The 18,223-nt window shown below is 48.8% G+C and overlaps 1 protein-coding gene across 3 annotated transcripts in view; it reads right to left on the bottom strand.

Moving 5' to 3' along the window:
• NIPAL3 (NIPA like domain containing 3) overlaps nucleotides 1-18,223 on the bottom strand; it is a 190,700-nt gene that overhangs the window by 131,605 nt on the left and 40,872 nt on the right. For all 3 annotated transcript variants that reach the window (XR_015308435.1, XM_086956406.1, XM_086956408.1), the window contains exons 3-4: nucleotides 4,620-4,688; nucleotides 4,358-4,529 (exon numbers count right to left, since the gene is read on the bottom strand). Coding sequence is in view for 2 of the 3 variants with exons in the window: in XM_086956406.1 (XP_086812532.1) it covers nucleotides 4,358-4,529; nucleotides 4,620-4,688 (241 nt within the window). In the remaining variant the exon portion in view is untranslated. The remainder of the gene's footprint in view (nucleotides 1-4,357; nucleotides 4,530-4,619; nucleotides 4,689-18,223) is intronic.

An 18,223-nucleotide genomic window follows, 5' to 3' on the forward strand; every position in this document is an offset into this window, starting at 1 on the left:
CAGTTTCCCCAAGAATTCTATCTGATCACAATCCTCTGACTGCAGAGTGTCCTCTGTCCCGCAGGTCCAGTGCTCCTAGGACATCGACATTCGAAAGAAAATTATTGTTGGATCAGGCCTATCAGGATCACATGAGAAAGTGGCTAATCGAATTTTTAAACATCAATAGGAGTACTGCCTCCTACTGTATGGTCGGGGATACACTCAAGGCCGCTATGCGCGGGGAGACCAAGAGCTTTGCAGCCTTCCGATGGAAGACTATGCAGGAGCAGATTAAGAGCGGTGTGGAGGAGCTTAGGGTGGCAGAGATGGAATTAACACGTATTATCATGGATGGCCTTAACATAGATCAGAGTCAGCAGTTTGTTGCCATAATCAAGTCTAAACTTCTGGAATTTTTTGGCTGCAAAATTTTTGCAGTATCCTACAATGATGTATGAATATGGGGAAAACTCAAAAGGCTTCAACAGAAAAGCTTGTTAAATCGTATTACCAGAATTCAGGATCACCAGGGCAATGTTCAGGATAGGCAGGAGGGGGTTATGGGTGTGTTTCAGAAGTTTTATACTGTACTCTACACAGAAGATAATCTCTGGCTCAGGACTTCCTTCAGGATATTGACACCCTCCGAGTTACAACGGAGCAGAATGAGGCTCTTTCCGCCCCAAATACGTGGGAGGAGGTCGAGCTGGCAATAAAATCGTTAGCTAACGGGAAGGCCGCTGGTCCCGACGCTATCCCTTTAGAATTCTATAGGGCTTTCTGTCTAGAGATCCGCCAAGACATCTTATCTGTTTTTAGGGCAGCACGGGGGGGGTCATACTGGATTCATGGTGTCAAACCACGATTGTCCTTTTTAAGAAGAAGGATAAGCCCAAGCTAAACCCTCATCTTTTCGACCAATCTCCCTGCTAAACACTGACAGTAAAATATATTCTAGAATTCTATCTACTAGACTTGCAGAGGTCATCACCCCGCTAGTCTCTCTACGCCAGCATGGGTTTATCCCGCCAGGGACGCGGCCGACCATGTTCAGTGGGTCATCGCACTACTGGATTGGGCTCAAGTTACTGGCTCTCCCCTCGGAGTTATCCTGTGGGACGCCGAGAAGGAGTTCGACAGGGTCGCCTGGGGGGTTTTATGGGCAGTTCTCCGCTGGAAGAGCTTCAGCACCAAATGTATTCAGGCCATTCAGGCATTGTATATTTCCCCAGCTGCAACACTGCGCATTTCTGGTCAGGAGTCAGCGTCCTCTAACATCAGCAGGGGCACCAGGCAAGGGTGTCCCTGCTCACCCTTATTTATTTATTTATTTTATTTTACAGATTTGTAAAGCGCATGGCTGCCTGTGAGCGTCCCAGCGCTAGTGCTAGATATGACAATAATTGAGGAAGAAGTGTTATGGGAACAGCCAGGTCTTGAGTGCCTCACGGAATGGAAGAAGATTGGGCTGAGCCCGAATATCAGAGGGTAGTGAGTTCCATAATTTGGAAGCATTGTATGCAAATAGTCGGCCTCCAGAGCGGGTTTTTTTGATCCTGGGTACGGATGCCAGATTGTCATATGAAGAGCGAAGGGTTCTGTTAGTCCGGTAGGGGGTGACAAGGTCCTTTAGAATGGGTGGGGCCTTTCCCTGCAAGATTTTATGGGTAGTGCAAAGGGCTTTAAAATGCACTCTTTCCTGAATGGGCCGCCAGTGCAGGGCTTTGAGGGTGTCCATGTTCACCCTTGCTCTTTGCTCTGTACATTGATCCCTTTCTTAGCAAAATTGAAGGGAACTTGGACATCTTGCTGATCAGGGTCAATGCAACAGAGTATAAGACGCTGGCTTACGTGGACGATATTTTAGTTTTAATTAGTGATGTCGGCTCAGCCACTTCTGCTTTAAAGACTCTCGCTGTACATTTTGGCCTGTTGTCAGGTTACAGGCTGAATGTTTCAAAAACGCATGTCATTCAATCAACTGCTATGGGCTCTTCCGAAGCTCCTGTTATACAAGCAACATATCTGGGGGTCAAAATCACTGCCTTTGTAGACAACATCCCCGATCTGAATATTCTTCCGGTGGTTGATTCTGTCAATGCTAAGCTGGAAAGATTAGACCATATACATCTTTCTTTATATGGCAGATGCAACGTACTCAAAATGCTGGTCCTCCCAAAGTTCTTGTACCTATTCATAACTATTCCATTAGAGCTTTCACAACGAAGCTTGGTTAGGGCCAAAAGGATCTGTTACAGGTTACTTAGGGGATAGCACCGCTCGAGCAGGGCAGCTAAATGGATATGACTCCCTAGGGATCGTGGTGGTTGGCGGTCCAAAATCTTCTATTTTATATTGTTCTGTCATGCTTCAACACTTTGGGCTACCACTGCTGGGAGATCGTGCTGAGGTTCCGCTCTCCGAGAGACCTACTATCTAGGATCTAGGCTTGGGGGGAGGCTGCTAAGGGTGTCCAGACACAAATTCTTGAGCCAAGCTATTTTAAGAAAACAAGGTTCAAGGTTATAGGGCCATGTTCTCAGTTTGGCAGAAAATTTGGCATAAATGGTCAATTCGGAATATTAACTTCTACACCCATTTTACAGATGTCCGACTTTTGCCTGCTATTTTTCATGATCAGATCATCTTTAGATGGCAGCTACTGGATTTGAAGGACATAGGTGACTTAGACTCTGGTGGGCAAATGGCCTCTTTTTCCTTTTTAAAGGATAAGTTTCATCTGAACACTCACGATTTTTTAAATACCTTCAGATTAGAAGTTTTATTGATAAACAGCAACATGAAACCTCCATAATTTTTGATAAGGTTATCATATTTGAATTAATTCAAAGGAGGGCTAGAATAGGGACAATTTATCAACATCTTCTATCTGACCTAACGGAAGACCTCGCTCTACAAAATGTGAAGTGGGAGGGCAAATTTAGCAAGACTGGGGTGGACAGAAGGCCGGCACTAAATCTAGCAAGTTAAGTCCTAGTCTCTGGTAGCCTATGGACTCAAAGTTATATGGCAATGTTCGACCTATATTATACACCGGCAAAAATTGCAAAGTGGGGGGACCGGAAGGGTGACTGCTGTGCTAGGTGCGGGCTTCAAGCAGCTAATTCTATACATATGTTTTACTCTTGTCCAAAGCTGGGGCATTTTTGTATGATGTGGAGTGCTTTATAAATTCGACGCTCAATATCCCGATCACCATCTCTCCAGAGATGGTGATAATGGGGTGTGAAGGTACTGCGCTGGTAGAAAGAACGTGATATGTTTCTGCTTTTATGTTTGTAGCAATGTCTATGATCCGGCTGTGCATCACCTCACAATGGTCGAGTCCCGAAGCCCCCACATTTGTCAATTGGAAAGCCAGGATTCTCGCTCTCTATAATTTGGAGTCTTCAGTCTTTTTAAGAAGGGGGAGAGGGAGGCGGGAGCTGGCCTGTAAGATCTGGGCCCCGTTTGAGGAATGATTAAAGCAATGATTTTTTCTCATTGCTGAAAAATATATATATATTTTTCTCTCTATTTAGGTGATGTGTTTTCCGGCCTCTACTCTTCCCATTAGGCGGTATAATTGGTTTTAAATTCTGTGTTATGTGCCTTATGTTCATTCTTCACTGTGTCTCTCATGCATTGGTTCCTTTTATGTTTGTTGGTTCTGCACATATTTGTAAATGACGACTGCCACGACCTTCTTTTTTTTGGTTTTTCAAATTATGAAAATAAAATTAAAAAAGAAAATAGGTTTGTTCTGGGTTATCATTTACTTAAATTGTGCCCTCCCTTTTCTGCATGATTTGAAAATGCATTAAAATGATTTCACCCTTGATAAAAAACTTTACCAAAGCTAGAGAATCAAATGTTGAAGTTGCATGAACACGGACGCGGTGCAGCCCTAATTTAGAGAAATTCGCCTCTGAAAATGTAGTCTCACAAGCTATTTGGCGTACCCAAGAACAACGAGAATTTGGCTTATTAGCATGCTGGGGATTCCTGATGGGTGTCCCATAAGTTTTTCATTCAATGTGGATCGACAGAACTGCCTAGTTCAGCGTAAAAGGCTTATCCAACAAAATGGGTATCACTTATTTCTGTTGCCAGGCTCGGCTGCCTCTTTACACTTAATACACCCACTTAAACACATATGAAGCTCTGTGTCACTATGAACCATTGCACAGGAAGCACGCTTCATGAATAAAGTGAATGGAGGCTGGAGGATGTTATACAGTCGATACCAATTTTGCAGGCTTATTAAAAAAAAAAATCACTGAATAGGGAAGAATGCAAAACACCATACACTATGTGTCCAGTTATGAAACTTTAACACAGTTTGTGATGCATGCAGCAAGAGCAGTAATCTTACCTATAGCAGACACAGCACTTAGAGGCACAATGAGTGAGAGTGGAGCAAAGGCATAGGATGAAAACACCCCCAGCTCTCCCAACAGCAGCAGGAACAGCCCGAGCCACCATATCTTCGTCTTGAAGTATGCCTGTGCATCTTTGGTCCCAGCCAGTCGAACATGACTGTACTTCTAACAACACAAACAAGAGGACGTGGATTAACTTTGAAGGTCTCCGATTGATTAAGGGGAGCGAAATGGAAAAGTTGTAATCGCACATACCTGTACATTGAGTGCAATACTGATGACAAGATGACCAAAGATTGCCAAGAGTGAACCTATCAAGTTTTCCTGCGTAAAAAAAAGAAGAGCAGCTGTTACTTCTGTGCCAAAGTTAAGTTATGGTTCAGGTTACAGGATCACATTTACAAGCGTTAGAGCTGCTGATCTGTATTGAGCTATGTAACTTGTCAAAGATTTGTCTCAATATCTATCTAAAAGGGCCATTATCTTCTTCATAAAGGATAGTGATGATGTAATATAGAGGTGACAGAGGAAATGCAGTCTATCGATGAGAGTAAGCGCCAGAAGGTCAACTACTAATGTAAGTGAAGTCATCAAACGTAAAACCCACTGTCACACGCCCGCGTTCATGTGTGTATATGCCCACACTAACCACACAACTGTATTAAGACTGAGCCAGACCTACTGACTTTGACAATGCAGGTTTATTCTCCCATGTATTCCTTTCCTTCAGCTTTTTTTAGTCTTTTCAAGGCACCTTGGATTATTCATCAAACTAAGGCCCTTTTGCGCATCCAAGGTAGAGGGACATAATTCAGGAAACAATTTTTGTTTAAAGTGAAAGTGACGCAAATTCAAGAAAATAAGCTACGATATGGACACTGCTATAAATTACATTGATCAAATTAGAAACCTTCGACCCTCTGGACGTAAAATGATACCAAAAGGGGGTTACCTACTCTCTGAATACACAAGCACACCGGGCACATGCTCAATAAATGTGTTACAAGTTCAGTGCAAATGTTAGGTGAGAAATCCTGAGTCGGAAAGTGTCACATAAAGATCCCTCACCACATTGAAATGATTGTCAGAAGAGTGAAAAAATAAGTCTTGTAAGAGACACAGCTCCTAAAACCAATTTCGCTTTAACACACATTGAATACAATTTTACATTTCGGGCTTATTCATCCTGAATCAAACGATCAGACAACGTGCAGGGGCGGCTTTAGGCAGGTGCAAGCTGTGCACCTGCAGAGGGCCACCAAACCCCAGGGGCCACCACGTCAATATATATCCTTAATATAATAATCCTCCGAGGATGGATACATATTTCCGTGGGGGCCCCTGGCAGGGATTTGGCGGCCTCCGGCGCTGTACCACTTCCAAACACCCTGACCCCCCTTCTTCACTGGCCTCTGCGCTCCGCCCTGCCCGGACCCCCTCTTCTGGGGCCCCCTACCTACGCTCCCTGCCCAGGGCCGCCATGAGCCTAGAGCCGCCCCTGCAACGTGGCACAACAATGGACCTGGGCTGACCTCTTTGTGAGTCTTGTGCCCAGGGCTGAGAAATTAAGCAAGTCTGGAAACCGCCAAAATAAACCAGACGACAAGCCTCTTCAAAAAGAGGCTTTGAATGAACCTTATGCCCCTAAAAGGATTACCTGCTTTCAAGACTCTAGCATAGTAGTGACCCCACCTATGGCCTGCACTGAAGATACACACAAATGTACCTCCAAACTGACAAATGGCACCTTTGACCTGCTGGACGGTGTTACAAGGTCCACAATGAAGTGGACGGAATGTAACAAACCAGCAATAAAAACAAGCTCTGGCAAAGCCAATTAGTCTTGGCCACACAATAGCTTTTGGTTATGTCAATGTCTTTCAGCCATGTTGTGTAAAAGCGTCATTGCGCTTCTTTGCCTAACTTTCAGCTACCTTGAATAGCAGCCATGAGGCGATACAACATGGTTAAAAGGCATTGACAAAGCCAATTGCCCTTGCATTGCATTTTTTAAAACTGTTTTAGCCACACTGCAAAGCATTTGCGCTGCTGTACAGCATGGCTAGAAAACATTGCCAAAGCCAACATATCTCAAAAGCGAGACCTATTGGCTTGGTCAATGTTTTTTGAGAACTAGAGCTAATTTTTAACATCAGACATTGACCCAGAACAGGAGCAAGAAAGTCGGAAAAGGAGAAAGGGAAAGATAGAAAAACTGTGACAAAGGGAGAATTCAAATATGAAAAAGAACCTAGAGAGTAAGATAAAGAGGTAGGAAATGTGGAGACAGAATAAATAAGCATAACATTTGATTAAAAAGCAGACATTCTTGGTGTTTGTGTTTGCTACCCCAGAATTCTGCAGCAGTAGCAATTGCCTTCTGGAAGGACAAAATAAATTGGTCCCTCAAATTATTATTCTATGTATGTATGAATTGATCTACTTTTTATGAATTCAAACGTTAAGCAACACACTCTACTCCGATACACTTTTGGTTTATGTCCATTGTTCTTCTTGCCCTTTCCTTTCTCTAGTAAAGCAGCATTCCTTGCATTTGGTTTGACCACGTGCAGCCATTTGCTCGGGATTTACCAAGCAGTGCAGCCTGTTTGTTCCTAGCAGTCTCTATAAACTGGGCTCTGCAACAGAAACCAGACCCCTGGCAACACCTTATCATAGAGGTGGAAGAAAGAGATGGGTAGCCTCTTTTCACCAAGGCTCGAGACTCGAGATGCGCCCAAGATAATTCTGCGATACAGATATGCAAATATTGTTGTACAGTTTTCAGATCGATTACCTAGGAGTTGCTTTGCACGCATTACAAGAATCCCACATCACACAGTCCCCCGCCTGAACAGCTTGCAGCAGCTTGTGTCATTGATGAAATGCAGAGAGCAACATGGGCATAATTCTTGAAGCCTCGGTGTGTTTTGAACTTCAAAGTTAGTTGGAGCGGTACACTTAAAAGCAACGTGTTTGCCTAACAAACCTTTCAGACGATCACCCACTTGTGATTACTTTTTTTGCAGCGTTACGGCCTGTGAGAACACTGAAGTTTAAAGTAACTTTACTATGCTGTTCTTACTGCGCATACAAAAAATGCGGTAATAGGGCTGACATGAGGAAGTGAGCCTAAAACAGACATGTAAGGAAGATTTCTCATGGTGGAGGAGGAGGTTGTGTATAGAAGGCACAGAGGTGGCAAGTTCATTTATGGTTTCAATTATGTAGTCGAGTTTGCTCTGTAAAAAACTGAACAAGCATTGGCATAGCCAATAGGTCTCACCTTTGGGACTTTTTAAGTTTTAGCCATGCAACAGTTGTTGTTGCACCAAGAATATTGTGCTGCAAAACTAAATACTTAGAAGGTCCCAAAAGCAGACTTTTGGCTATGCCAATGCTTTTTTTGTGGCAGTCATCTCTTTTGCCCCTTCTGATATGACATTTAGAATCATGTTATGCCTATTATTTTTGGTGCGGTGGTTGTCTTGTGTTTGGTAGCTTTCTACAGCACTGGGGAAAAGAAAACCTTGAGGGTGAAAGATCGCCGAACAAAAGACACATCACACGTTGCCGTCAGGAGTCGGTGGTCACAGTAGCCTGTAATAAGGCCGGTTCCTTCCACAGTCTGAATAACTGCTATGTGTCTGCTGCAGCCTGCTCCTGACTGAAATTCTAAAAGTGAAGGGTTGAGTTGGTTGTGCAACAAAGTGTTGCTAGCTAGATGGTGCAGAACTGTATCAATGAATCCGGCATCTCGGTCGGGGTTTGGCAGACTTTCAATTACAGTTCTGTGGCGGAAGATGATGTCTCGATACAGCTCAGGAAGAGCACAGGGTGAAAGAGAGCAAGTGAACGAGAAAGACCAAGAGAGAGAGAGCAAAAGACAAGAGAAAGATAGGGACAGGAGAACAGAGAGGGAGAAGGGGCCGACAGATGAGAGGTGGGCCGGAGAGAAAGAGATGGCGATAAAAAACTAAGCGATAAAGAAGGCAGGGTGGTGCGAGCGCGTTAATGGAAATGGAGCCCGCGAGGGGCATGTTCGAAAACCAAGAGGGACGGGTGGGTGGCCGTGGAGTACGACACAGAGTGGGTGGGGGTGGGGAGGGTGTCGACCCAGATGTCCATCGAGAACTGACACGAGCATGAAGCATGCAATTAACACAAGCGCGGACGCATGTGTGTTTGCTGAACCAGGAGTTGTGCGTGTATGTGTGCGAACGCAGCCTGCTCTTTTTCAAAGCACATACCTGTGCTTGTAGCCCGCCGCTGCGCACTCCCTCAAGGCGTATGCCGCCACAAGCACGAGTATGTGCTTTAAAAAGAGCTGTACGACGGCTAAAGGTCTCCTATGCAATGCATGCGCACTGCGTAGGCGAGACCTAAAAACTGCAATGTTCCCTATACAAGTTGAACAGGGTGGTTGCGGGGGGTATAGAAGTAATGGACTGGGGCATAGGGAAAAACACAAGCACTCATATTGGGTATTGAAACACAAAAAAAGTAACTCTAAAAAAGGGAGCAGTGGGATGACACAAATACTTAGTCCATGCTCTAGGGGAGGGCCAAACACATGAAGAGGACACAACACAGGCCTGCCTTGACAAACCAGAAAAAGAGAAATGAGAGCAACGTTGAAGTAAACCAATGATAAGCTATGGGTGGGTTGTAAGCCCACTGTGTGTAAACAATATGTCTCAAAGAGACAGAACATGCGCTGTCCAGCAGAGACCTAAAAATATATAAATGAAACAAGACTGTATCAGGCCAATAGGTTTTGTCTATAAAAGTTACTGCCAATAAATTGACTTTGGCTATACTTTTTTCCATTAGTTCTCCTGAGCACTTCTTTTCTTATATTTAGTTTTCGAACAAAGTCTGAAATACCTAAATGGCTCACAGGTGTCAAGACTGATGCATTGCGATGTGAGAACATGGCAACTATATTGTAATTTTTTTTTTTTTTAAATCATTCCAAGATGGCCACCTTATATTTGCATGTGTGTGAGACAATGGAGGCCATTTGACTTCTTTACTTTATCAATCCATGTGCCACATCAAAATAAAAACTGAGAAAGGAATTAAAGTCAAGGGTGCGAGCCAGTTTTGAAAAATACTCACACCTGGGAAATACTGTGAGCTAATACCAACCCTGATGGAAAGTCCTGACACCCAAATGCAAACAAGCATTTGCAATGCAATAGGTGTCGCATCTATGAAACTCTCAGAAATGCGAGACCTATTGCATTACAAATGCTTGCGTGTAAAAGCGCCACATGCCACGGTTTCACTTTAATGGCGACCGCGCCCATTTTCCTAGAAGCAGCTCGTCTAAGGAAAGGGATGCGGCCGACAGTAAAGTGAAAGTGCGGCATGGGGCAGATAAAAAAAAAAAGTTAATAAATAGTTTAAAAAAATAAAATATTTGGGCGCATTTGGTACCGCAAAAAAACCAAAGGAAAGTCTGCCACTGTATAAGGGTAACGTGCCATCCTATGAAAAAAAAATATTTATAATTAAAGCGTTGCGGGAGAGCATGACCTGGAGGCAGGAGAAAACCATTTAAGAAAATAGTGCTAAGAGGCTGCAATTAAAGCCTACCGAGTAAAACCACATGTAACAGGGGGTGTCCTCATGGGTGGTTACAAAAGGAGACAAGGCGGTACTAAGGAGGGACTACTAAGCCTATTGACCAATCAAAAGCCACAGTTTCCAAATGACAATGACACAAACCAAGAAAAATTAGGACCGAGTGGGAGGAGCTTCAAGTCCATACCTGAATACAGCTTGCCATAGAGCAGCGGTGACAACTTGAGTCCTCGCCAAACAGCTAAAGTGGTCTATGAGCAAGACCTAAAACTACTGGTTTATCCTTAAATTCTACTGAAATGTACAGCATTAAAAAAAAATCAATGTCATAGCAGTAACGGGGAGCAGTTTGGACACAAACACAATAGGGGCCCGTCCCTTTTAACGATAGTCACTTAAAACTCTGTCATTCTATACAGTGCGAATAGAAGAAATGTCTTAGATAATGGACCCGTAACTCAAACAAAGGCTGTGCTGCCAACACAATGTTATCTCAGTTTTGACGAGAAACTGTTGATAACTCCAGGCCAGTTTTGTTTCACTCGCAAGGTTACAAACTTATGTCAATACACATACATATGTGATACGGTGGTGCGTTGTGCATTTAGGAATCCTTTAAGTGTGGGTACACGCGCATAGTAAGGAGCGCATACTCTATGCTATTTAAAGAATTAACACATTGCAAACATCTGACATCAATCAAAAATGTCACAATAAAAAAATAGACAAATACTACCTAAAACTCAGTATCGCTTCATTTACTTGTGAACAAGTCACACGAATAGTAATCGTTACGAACCACTAGGAAATTAAACTACAAGTTATACATACTGAATAGCTGTGATGGCAAAATTAGAAAATTATGTTCTGTATAGAAGGAAAATGAAAGTGATAAGAGACGGTCTGCAGCAGGACGCTCCAAGTCTCCGGCACCCCATTCTGTCTATATCAACTTACAAAGTACTTGTGAACACACGACATTCTTAGGCTGAGAAGGAGGGTTCAAAGAAAATCAGAAAACATTAAGTATAAAAAATTCCCTTACCCGCAATCTGTTCGAGGAAGGGTGGAAAATACGGTAAGTACCTTCAGACTCCAGCAAAAGCTTTGAGAATGTACACTTTGGAGGCCAGAAGGGTAGATCTGGTGAACAGGACTGTGGACGTGTAAAGTGACTGACCATTAGCACACCTTTGTGGAGCATCATAATCGCAGCAAGAGTCAGAGGGGTGCGGGCAAACATCAGGTACCAAATCACATTTTGCTCTTGAAACAATGTAAGTAAAAGACACTCTTTCAAAATACATCAAGGGTGTTGGACAACGAGGCGGTGTTGAGCATAACCCAATACCTATAAGACTCTAACCGCAGCCCTTCATTATAAGGAGAAAAGAGTAGAACAGACTCTATCTCGTACCCAAGCAATGCAGTCAGGATTTTCCCCCTTCAAACAACTCCTTAAACTGGCTTTACCACAAAGCTCATAAACATTAGATTTCTTAGTAGAGTACATGGACCCATCCTCAAAAACAAACATCCAGATGGCTCATTCTTCAACACTCCTCAAGCAGCAGTGCGTTTTTAACACCACAGGAAGAGCTCATGGAAAATATCCAACATGCCTGAACAAATATTAGGTATGACTTAGAAAATGAACTAAGATAACAATCCTCAAAGCTTTCCAGGTAATAGAGCCGGACGTCTAGCGCTTAAGCTTAAATACAACTGGAAGACACGTCACCAAGCAGCACAAAACATTAACTCTGTGGCGTTAGATAAAGCTAAACAGGCTGTCTCAATCCTGCTAAAGGCCCATGAGCTCTTGTTCACCTTCCAGGGCAACCAGGAAGATGACCAACTCAGGCTTAGAATTTACCTCAGACCTAAACTTCATACCCCAAATTATCAACTATGTGGGTGGCTGGATTGCCTTTGCTACACGGCCTCCAGAGAATTGGGGTCGGAGAGGAATAAGCAAAAAGAGAAGGAAGTGGGTGGAAGGGCAGGGGAATAAGCAAAAAGAAGTAGAAAGGCGGAATAGGCAAAAAGAGAAGTGGCGGAGGGAGGGGAATGAGAAAAAAGAGACGGGGCAGGCGGAGGGAGGGAGGGAATGAGCAAAAAAAAAAAAAAAAGGGAGCGGGCGGGAGGGGAATGAGCAAACCCCAAACGAAGGAGGGTGGGTAGCCGGGGAACAAGCAAAACGAAATAGGGTGGGTGGGAGGGGAACAAGCAAAACGAAGGAGGGTGGGTGGGAGGGAACAAAGCAAAACGAAAGGGGGTGGGTGGGAGGGGAACAAAGCAAAACGAAGGAGGGTGGGTGGGAGGGGAACAAAGCAAAACGAAGGAGGGTGGGTGGGAGGGGAACAAAGCAAAACGAAGGAGGGTGGGTGGGAGGGGATCAAGCAAAACGAAGGAGGGTGGGTGGGAGGGGATCAAGCAAAAAGAAAGAGGGTGGGTGGGAGGGGAACAAGCAAAACGAAGGAGGGTGGGTGGGAGGGGAACAAGCAAAACGAAGGAGGGTGGGTGGGAGGGGAACAAGCAAAACAAAGGAGGGTGGGTGGGAGGGAAACAAGCAAAACGAAGGAGGGTGGGTGGGAGGGAAACAAGCAAAACGAAGGAGGGTGGGTGGGTGGGAGGGGAACAAGCAAAACGAAGGAGGGTGGGTGGGAGGGGAAATAGAAAAAAGGGGGTGGTTTATTTATTTATGTAGCTTATACAGCGCGCAGCTACCCCCAGAGGGGTGTCCCGGCGCTAGAAACAGAACCTCAGGGAGGGAGGGGAGGGACCAGCTTCTTGCAAGACAGGAATCATAGTCTGGAGAACAGCCAGGTTTTTAATTTAGCACGGAAGATGGATTCAGACGGGCTGAACCTGAGGTCGAGAGGGAGGCAGTTCCATAGTTTGGCAGTGATAAACGCTGAACCCTCTACCGCCCATTCTGGATCGACGGAAGCGAGGTGTAGTCAAGAGGCGTAAGTTGTTAGATCTCAGAGATCTGACAGAATGAGAAATTGACACTCGCTTTTTTAGGTAGCCAGGTCCGAGGCGGTTGATGGCTCGAAAGGCGAGGGTTAGGATCTTAAATTGGATGCGGCTTGCAATGGGAAGCCAGTGGAGCTCTTTGCGGTAGGCGGCAACCGACTGACGGTAGGGGATGTTTCCGATCAGTCTGGCTGCCGTATTCTGAACGATCTGAAGCCGATCGATCAGATATTGAGGAGCACCGGCATATAAGCTGTTAGCGTAGTCTAGGTGAGAAGTGATGAGGGCCTGAGTGATTGTTCGGCGGGCGTCCAAGGGAAGATAAGGAAGGATCTTCTTAATCATGCGCAGCTTCGCGAAGCAGGCAGAGGTGACCTTGTTGACTTGTGCTTTGCAAGAGAGTGAGTTATCGAACTGGAAGCCCAGGTTACGTGCTGATTGGACAGGGGTGGGCGCAGGGTCAAGTGCTGTGGGCCACCACAGACTAGGGGAAATAGGTGTTTTTTGGTTAAAAAACAGGACTTCTGTCTTGTCAGCATTCAGTCTAAGGTGATTGTTGGTCATCCAGTCACAGATGTTGTTCAGACATTGGCGGAAGTTGGTAAAGGTGGAGTCTGAGTGGTCTCTAAAGGAAAATATCAGCTGAGTGTCATCAGCGTAAGAGACCACTCTGACTCCACAGGACTCCACCACAGGGGCCAAAGGTGCGAGATAGACGTTAAAAAACAGAGGGCTCAGGGCAGAGCCCTGCGGGACGCCACACAGCAGGGGTTTACCCTCAGATTTGAAAGGCCTTAGCACCACCTTCTGAGTTCTGCCAGTGAGGAAAGATTCGATCCAGGCGAGAGCGGAGCCACCGATTCCGACCTGCTTTAGACGGTTTAGTAGGATTTTGTGAGAGACCGTATCAAAAGCGGCGGATAGGTCGAGGAGGACCAGCATGGCCTCCTCGCCCCTATTCACACATTCACGGATAGTCTCAGCCACTTCCAGGAGAGCAGTCTCAGTGCTGAAACCTGCTCTAAATCCGGATTGGGAGTCGTGCAGCAGGGAGTTAGCTTCCAGATACTCTGTAAGTTGCAGCTGTACGGCATTTTCCAAAATTTTTGCGGGTTTGGGGAGGAGGGAGATGGGACGATAATTGGAAAATTTAGTCGGATCGGCGTCCGGTTTTTTCAGGATGGGGACTAGTAGAGCTTCCTTCCACGTAGTAGGGAAGATGCCATGATGGAGGGAAGCATTCCAGATAGAGAGAAAGGAGTTGGCCAGTGACGGGGCTAGGTCACCCATGGTCTTGGCAGGGATTGGGTCGGAAGGGGAACCAGATCTGCATTGGGTGAATAGCCTGAGAGCGGACTCAAGAGACATCTCGTTAAAAGACTGCAAGGAAGCGGATTCCGGAGCGATCACATGGGGGGACAGGGGGGGAACCTCAGGGAATGAGGTACAAATTTTGTCAATTTTTTCGAGGAAATAGTCCGAGAGTCCATCGCATAGTACCTGGCTAGAGGGGTTCTGCGTGGCTCTGGCGGGGGGGTTTACAAATTCTTTGACAATGTTAAAAAGGGTTTTTGAGGAGTTTTTTGCGTTCGAGATTTGTAATGAGAAGTAGCCTCTCATGGTAGCTTTTTTTAGTTAAAGAAATTTTTTCAGAGCGGATTTGTAGATAGCTTTGGATTCAGGGTCGTAGTTCTGCCGCCACTTGCATTCAAGTAGTTAGCATCGGCTTTATTCCTCACGGAGGGTTGTGGAGAACCAGGGGGCAGAGGGGCGGGTCCAAGCAGGGAACAAGCAAAACAGAGGAGGGTGGGAGGAGAACAAGCAAAACATTGGGGAACAAGCAAAACAGAGGAGGGTGGGTGGGAGGGGAACAACTAAAAACAGAGGGAGGTGGGTGGGAGAGGAACAAGCAAAACAGAGGTGGGTGGGAGGGAAAACAGAGGAGGGTGGGCGGGAGGGAAACAGGGAAAACAGAGGAGGGTGGGTGGGAGGGGAACAGGCAAAAGAGGAGGGTGGGTGGGAGGGGAACAAACAAAACGAAGGAGGGTGGGTGGGAGGGTGACAGGCAAAAGAGGAGGGTGGGCGGGAGGGGAATAGGCAAAAGAGGAGGGTGGGCGGGAGGGGAACAGGCAAAAGAGGAGGGTGGGCGGGAGGGGAACAGGCAAAAGAGGAGGGTGGGCGGGAGGGGAACAGGCAAAAGAGGAGGGTGGGTGGGAGGGGAACAGGCAAAAGAGGAGGGTGGGTGGGAGGGGAACAGGCAGAAGAGGAGGGTGGGTGGGAGGGGAACAGGCAGAAGAGGAGGGTGGGTGGGAGGGGAACAGGCAAAAGAGGAGGGTGGGTGGGAGGGGAACAGGCAAACGGAGGGGGTGGGTGGGAGGGGAACAGGCAAACGGAGGGGGTGGGTGGGAGGGGAACAGGCAAACGGAGGGGGTGGGTGGGAGGGGAACAGGCAAACGGAGGGGGTGGGTGGGAGGGGAACAGGCAAACGGAGGGGGTGGGTGGGAGGGGAACAGGCAAATGGAGGGGGTGGGTGGGAGGGGAACAGGCAAACGGAGGGGCTGGGTGGGAGGGGAACAGGGGTGGGTGGGAGGGGAACAGGCAAACGGAGGGGGTGGGTGGGAGGGGAACGGGGGTGGGTGGGAGGGGAACAGGCAAACGGAGGGGGTGGGTGGGAGGGGAACAGGCAAACGGAGGGGGTGGGTGGGAGGGGAACAGGCAAACGGAGGGGGTGGGTGGGAGGGGAACAGGCAAACGGAGGGGGTGGGTGGGAGGGGAACAAGCAAACGGAGGGGGTGGGTGGGAGGGGAACAGGCAAACGGAGGGGGTGGGTGGGAGGGGAACAGGCAAACGGAGGGGGTGGGTGGGAGGGGAACAGGCAAACGGAGGGGGTGGGTGGGAGGGGAACAGGCAAACGGAGGGGGTGGGTGGGAGGGGAACAGGCAAACGGAGGGGGTGGGTGGGAGGGGAACAAGCAAACGGAGGGGGTGGGTGGGAGGGGAACAAGCAAACGGAGGGGGTGGGTGGGAGGGGAACAGGCAAACGGAGGGGGTGGGTGGGAGGGGAACAGGCAAACGGAGGGGGTGGGTGGGAGGGGAACAGGCAAACGGAGGGGGTGGGAGGGGAACAAGCAAACGGGGTGGGTGGGAGGGAAACAGGCAAAACAGAGGAGGGTGGGTGGGAGGGGAAAAAGCAAAAACAGAGGGAGGTGGGTGGGAGAGGAACAAGCAAAACAGAGGTGGGTGGGAGGGAAACAGGGAAAACAGAGGAGGGTGGGTGGGAGGGAAATAGGAAAAACAGAGGAGGGTGGGTGGGAGGGGAAGAGGCAAAAGAGGAGGGTGGGTGGGAGGGGAAGAGGCAAACGGAGGGGGTGGGTGGGAGGGGAAGAGGCAAACGGAGGGGGTGGGTGGGAGGGGAAGAGGCAAACGGAGGGGGTGGGTGGGAGGGGAAGAGGCAAACGGAGGGGGTGGGTGGGAGGGGAAGAGGCAAACAGAGGGGGTGGGTGGGAGGGGAAGAGGCAAACAGAGGGGGTGGGTGGGAGGGGAAGAGGCAAACAGAGGGGGTGGGTGGGAGGGGAAGAGGCAAACAGAGGGGGTGGGTGGGAGGGGAAGAGGCAAACTGAGGTTAAGAGGCAAACTGAGGGGGTGGGTGGGAGGGGAACGAACAGGCAAACTGAGGGGGTGGGTGGGAGGGGAACGGGCAAACTGAGGGGGTGGGTGGGAGGGGAACGGGCAAACGGAGGGGGTGGGTGGGAGGGGAACAGGCAAACGGAGGGGGTGGGTGGGAGGGGAACAGGCAAACGGAGGGGGTGGGTGGGAGGGGAACAGGCAAACGGAGGGGGTGGGTGGGAGGGGAACAGGCAAACGGAGGGGGTGGGTGGGAGGGGAACAGGCAAACGGAGAGGGTGGGTGGGAGGGGAACAGGCAAACGGAGGGGGTGGGTGGGAGGGGAACAGGCAAACGGAGGGGGTGGGTGGGAGGGGAACAGGCAAACGGAGGGGGTGGGTGGGAGGGGAACAGGCAAACGGAGGGGGTGGGTGGGAGGGGAACAGGCAAACGGAGGGGGTGGGTGGGAGGGGAACAGGCAAACGGAGGGGGTGGGTGGGTGGGAGGGGAACAGGCAAACGGAGGGGGTGGGTGGGAGGGGAACAGGCAAACGGAGGGGGTGGGTGGGAGGGGAACAAGCAAACGGAGGGGGTGGGTGGGAGGGAGGGGAACAAGCAAACGGAGGGGGTGGGTGGGAGGGAGGGGAACAAGCAAACAGAGGGGGTGGGTGGGAGGGAGAGGAACAAGCAAACAGAGGGGGTGGGTGGGAGGGAGAGGAACAAGCAAACAGAGGGGGTGGGTGGGAGGGAGAGGAACAAGCAAACAGAGGGGGTGGGTGGGAGGGAGAGGAACAAGCAAACAGAGGGGGTGGGTGGGAGGGAGAGGAACAAGCAAACAGAGGGGGTGGGTGGGAGGGAGAGGAACAAGCAAACAGAGGGGGTGGGTGGGAGGGAGAGGAACAAGCAAACAGAGGGGGTGGGTGGGAGGGAGAGGAACAAGCAAACAGAGGGGGTGGGTGGGAGGGAGAGGAACAAGCAAACAGAGGGGGTGGGTGGGAGGGAGAGGAACAAGCAAACAGAGGGGGTGGGTGGGAGGGAGAGGAGGGTGGGTGGGAGGGGAACAGGCAAAACAGAGGAGGGTGGGTGGGTGGGAGGGGAACAGGCAAAAGAGGAGGGTGGGTGGGTGGGGAACAGGCAAAAGAGGAGGGTGGGTGGGTGGGGAACAGGCAAAAGAGGAGGGTGGGTGGGTGGGGAACAGGCAAAAGAGGAGGGTGGGTGGGTGGGGAACAGGCAAAAGAGGAGGGTGGGTGGGTGGGGAACAGGCAAAAGAGGAGGGTGGGTGGGTGGGGAACAGGCAAAAGAGGAGGGTGGGTGGGAGGGGAACAGGCAAAAGAGGAGGGTGGGTGGGAGGGGAACAGGCAAAAGAGGAGGGTGGGTGGGAGGGGAACAGGCAAAACAGAGGAGGGTGGGTGGGAGGGGAACAGGCAAAACAGAGGAGGGTGGGTGGGAGGGGAACAGGCAAAACAGAGGAGGGTGGGTGGGAGGGGAACAGGCAAAACAGAGGAGGGTGGGTGGGATGGGGAAACAGGCAAACGGAGGGGGTGGGTGGGGGGGAAACAGGCAAACGGAGGGGGTGGGTGGGAGGGAAACAGGCAAACGGAGGGGGTGGGTGGGAGGGAAACAGGCAAACGGAGGGGGTGGGTGGGAGGGGAACAGGCAAACGGAGGGGGTGGGTGGGAGGGGAACA

This window comes from Lissotriton vulgaris, chromosome 2_1 (genome assembly GCF_964263255.1).
Source record: "Lissotriton vulgaris chromosome 2_1, aLisVul1.2, whole genome shotgun sequence".
NCBI lineage: Eukaryota > Metazoa > Chordata > Amphibia > Caudata > Salamandridae > Lissotriton > Lissotriton vulgaris.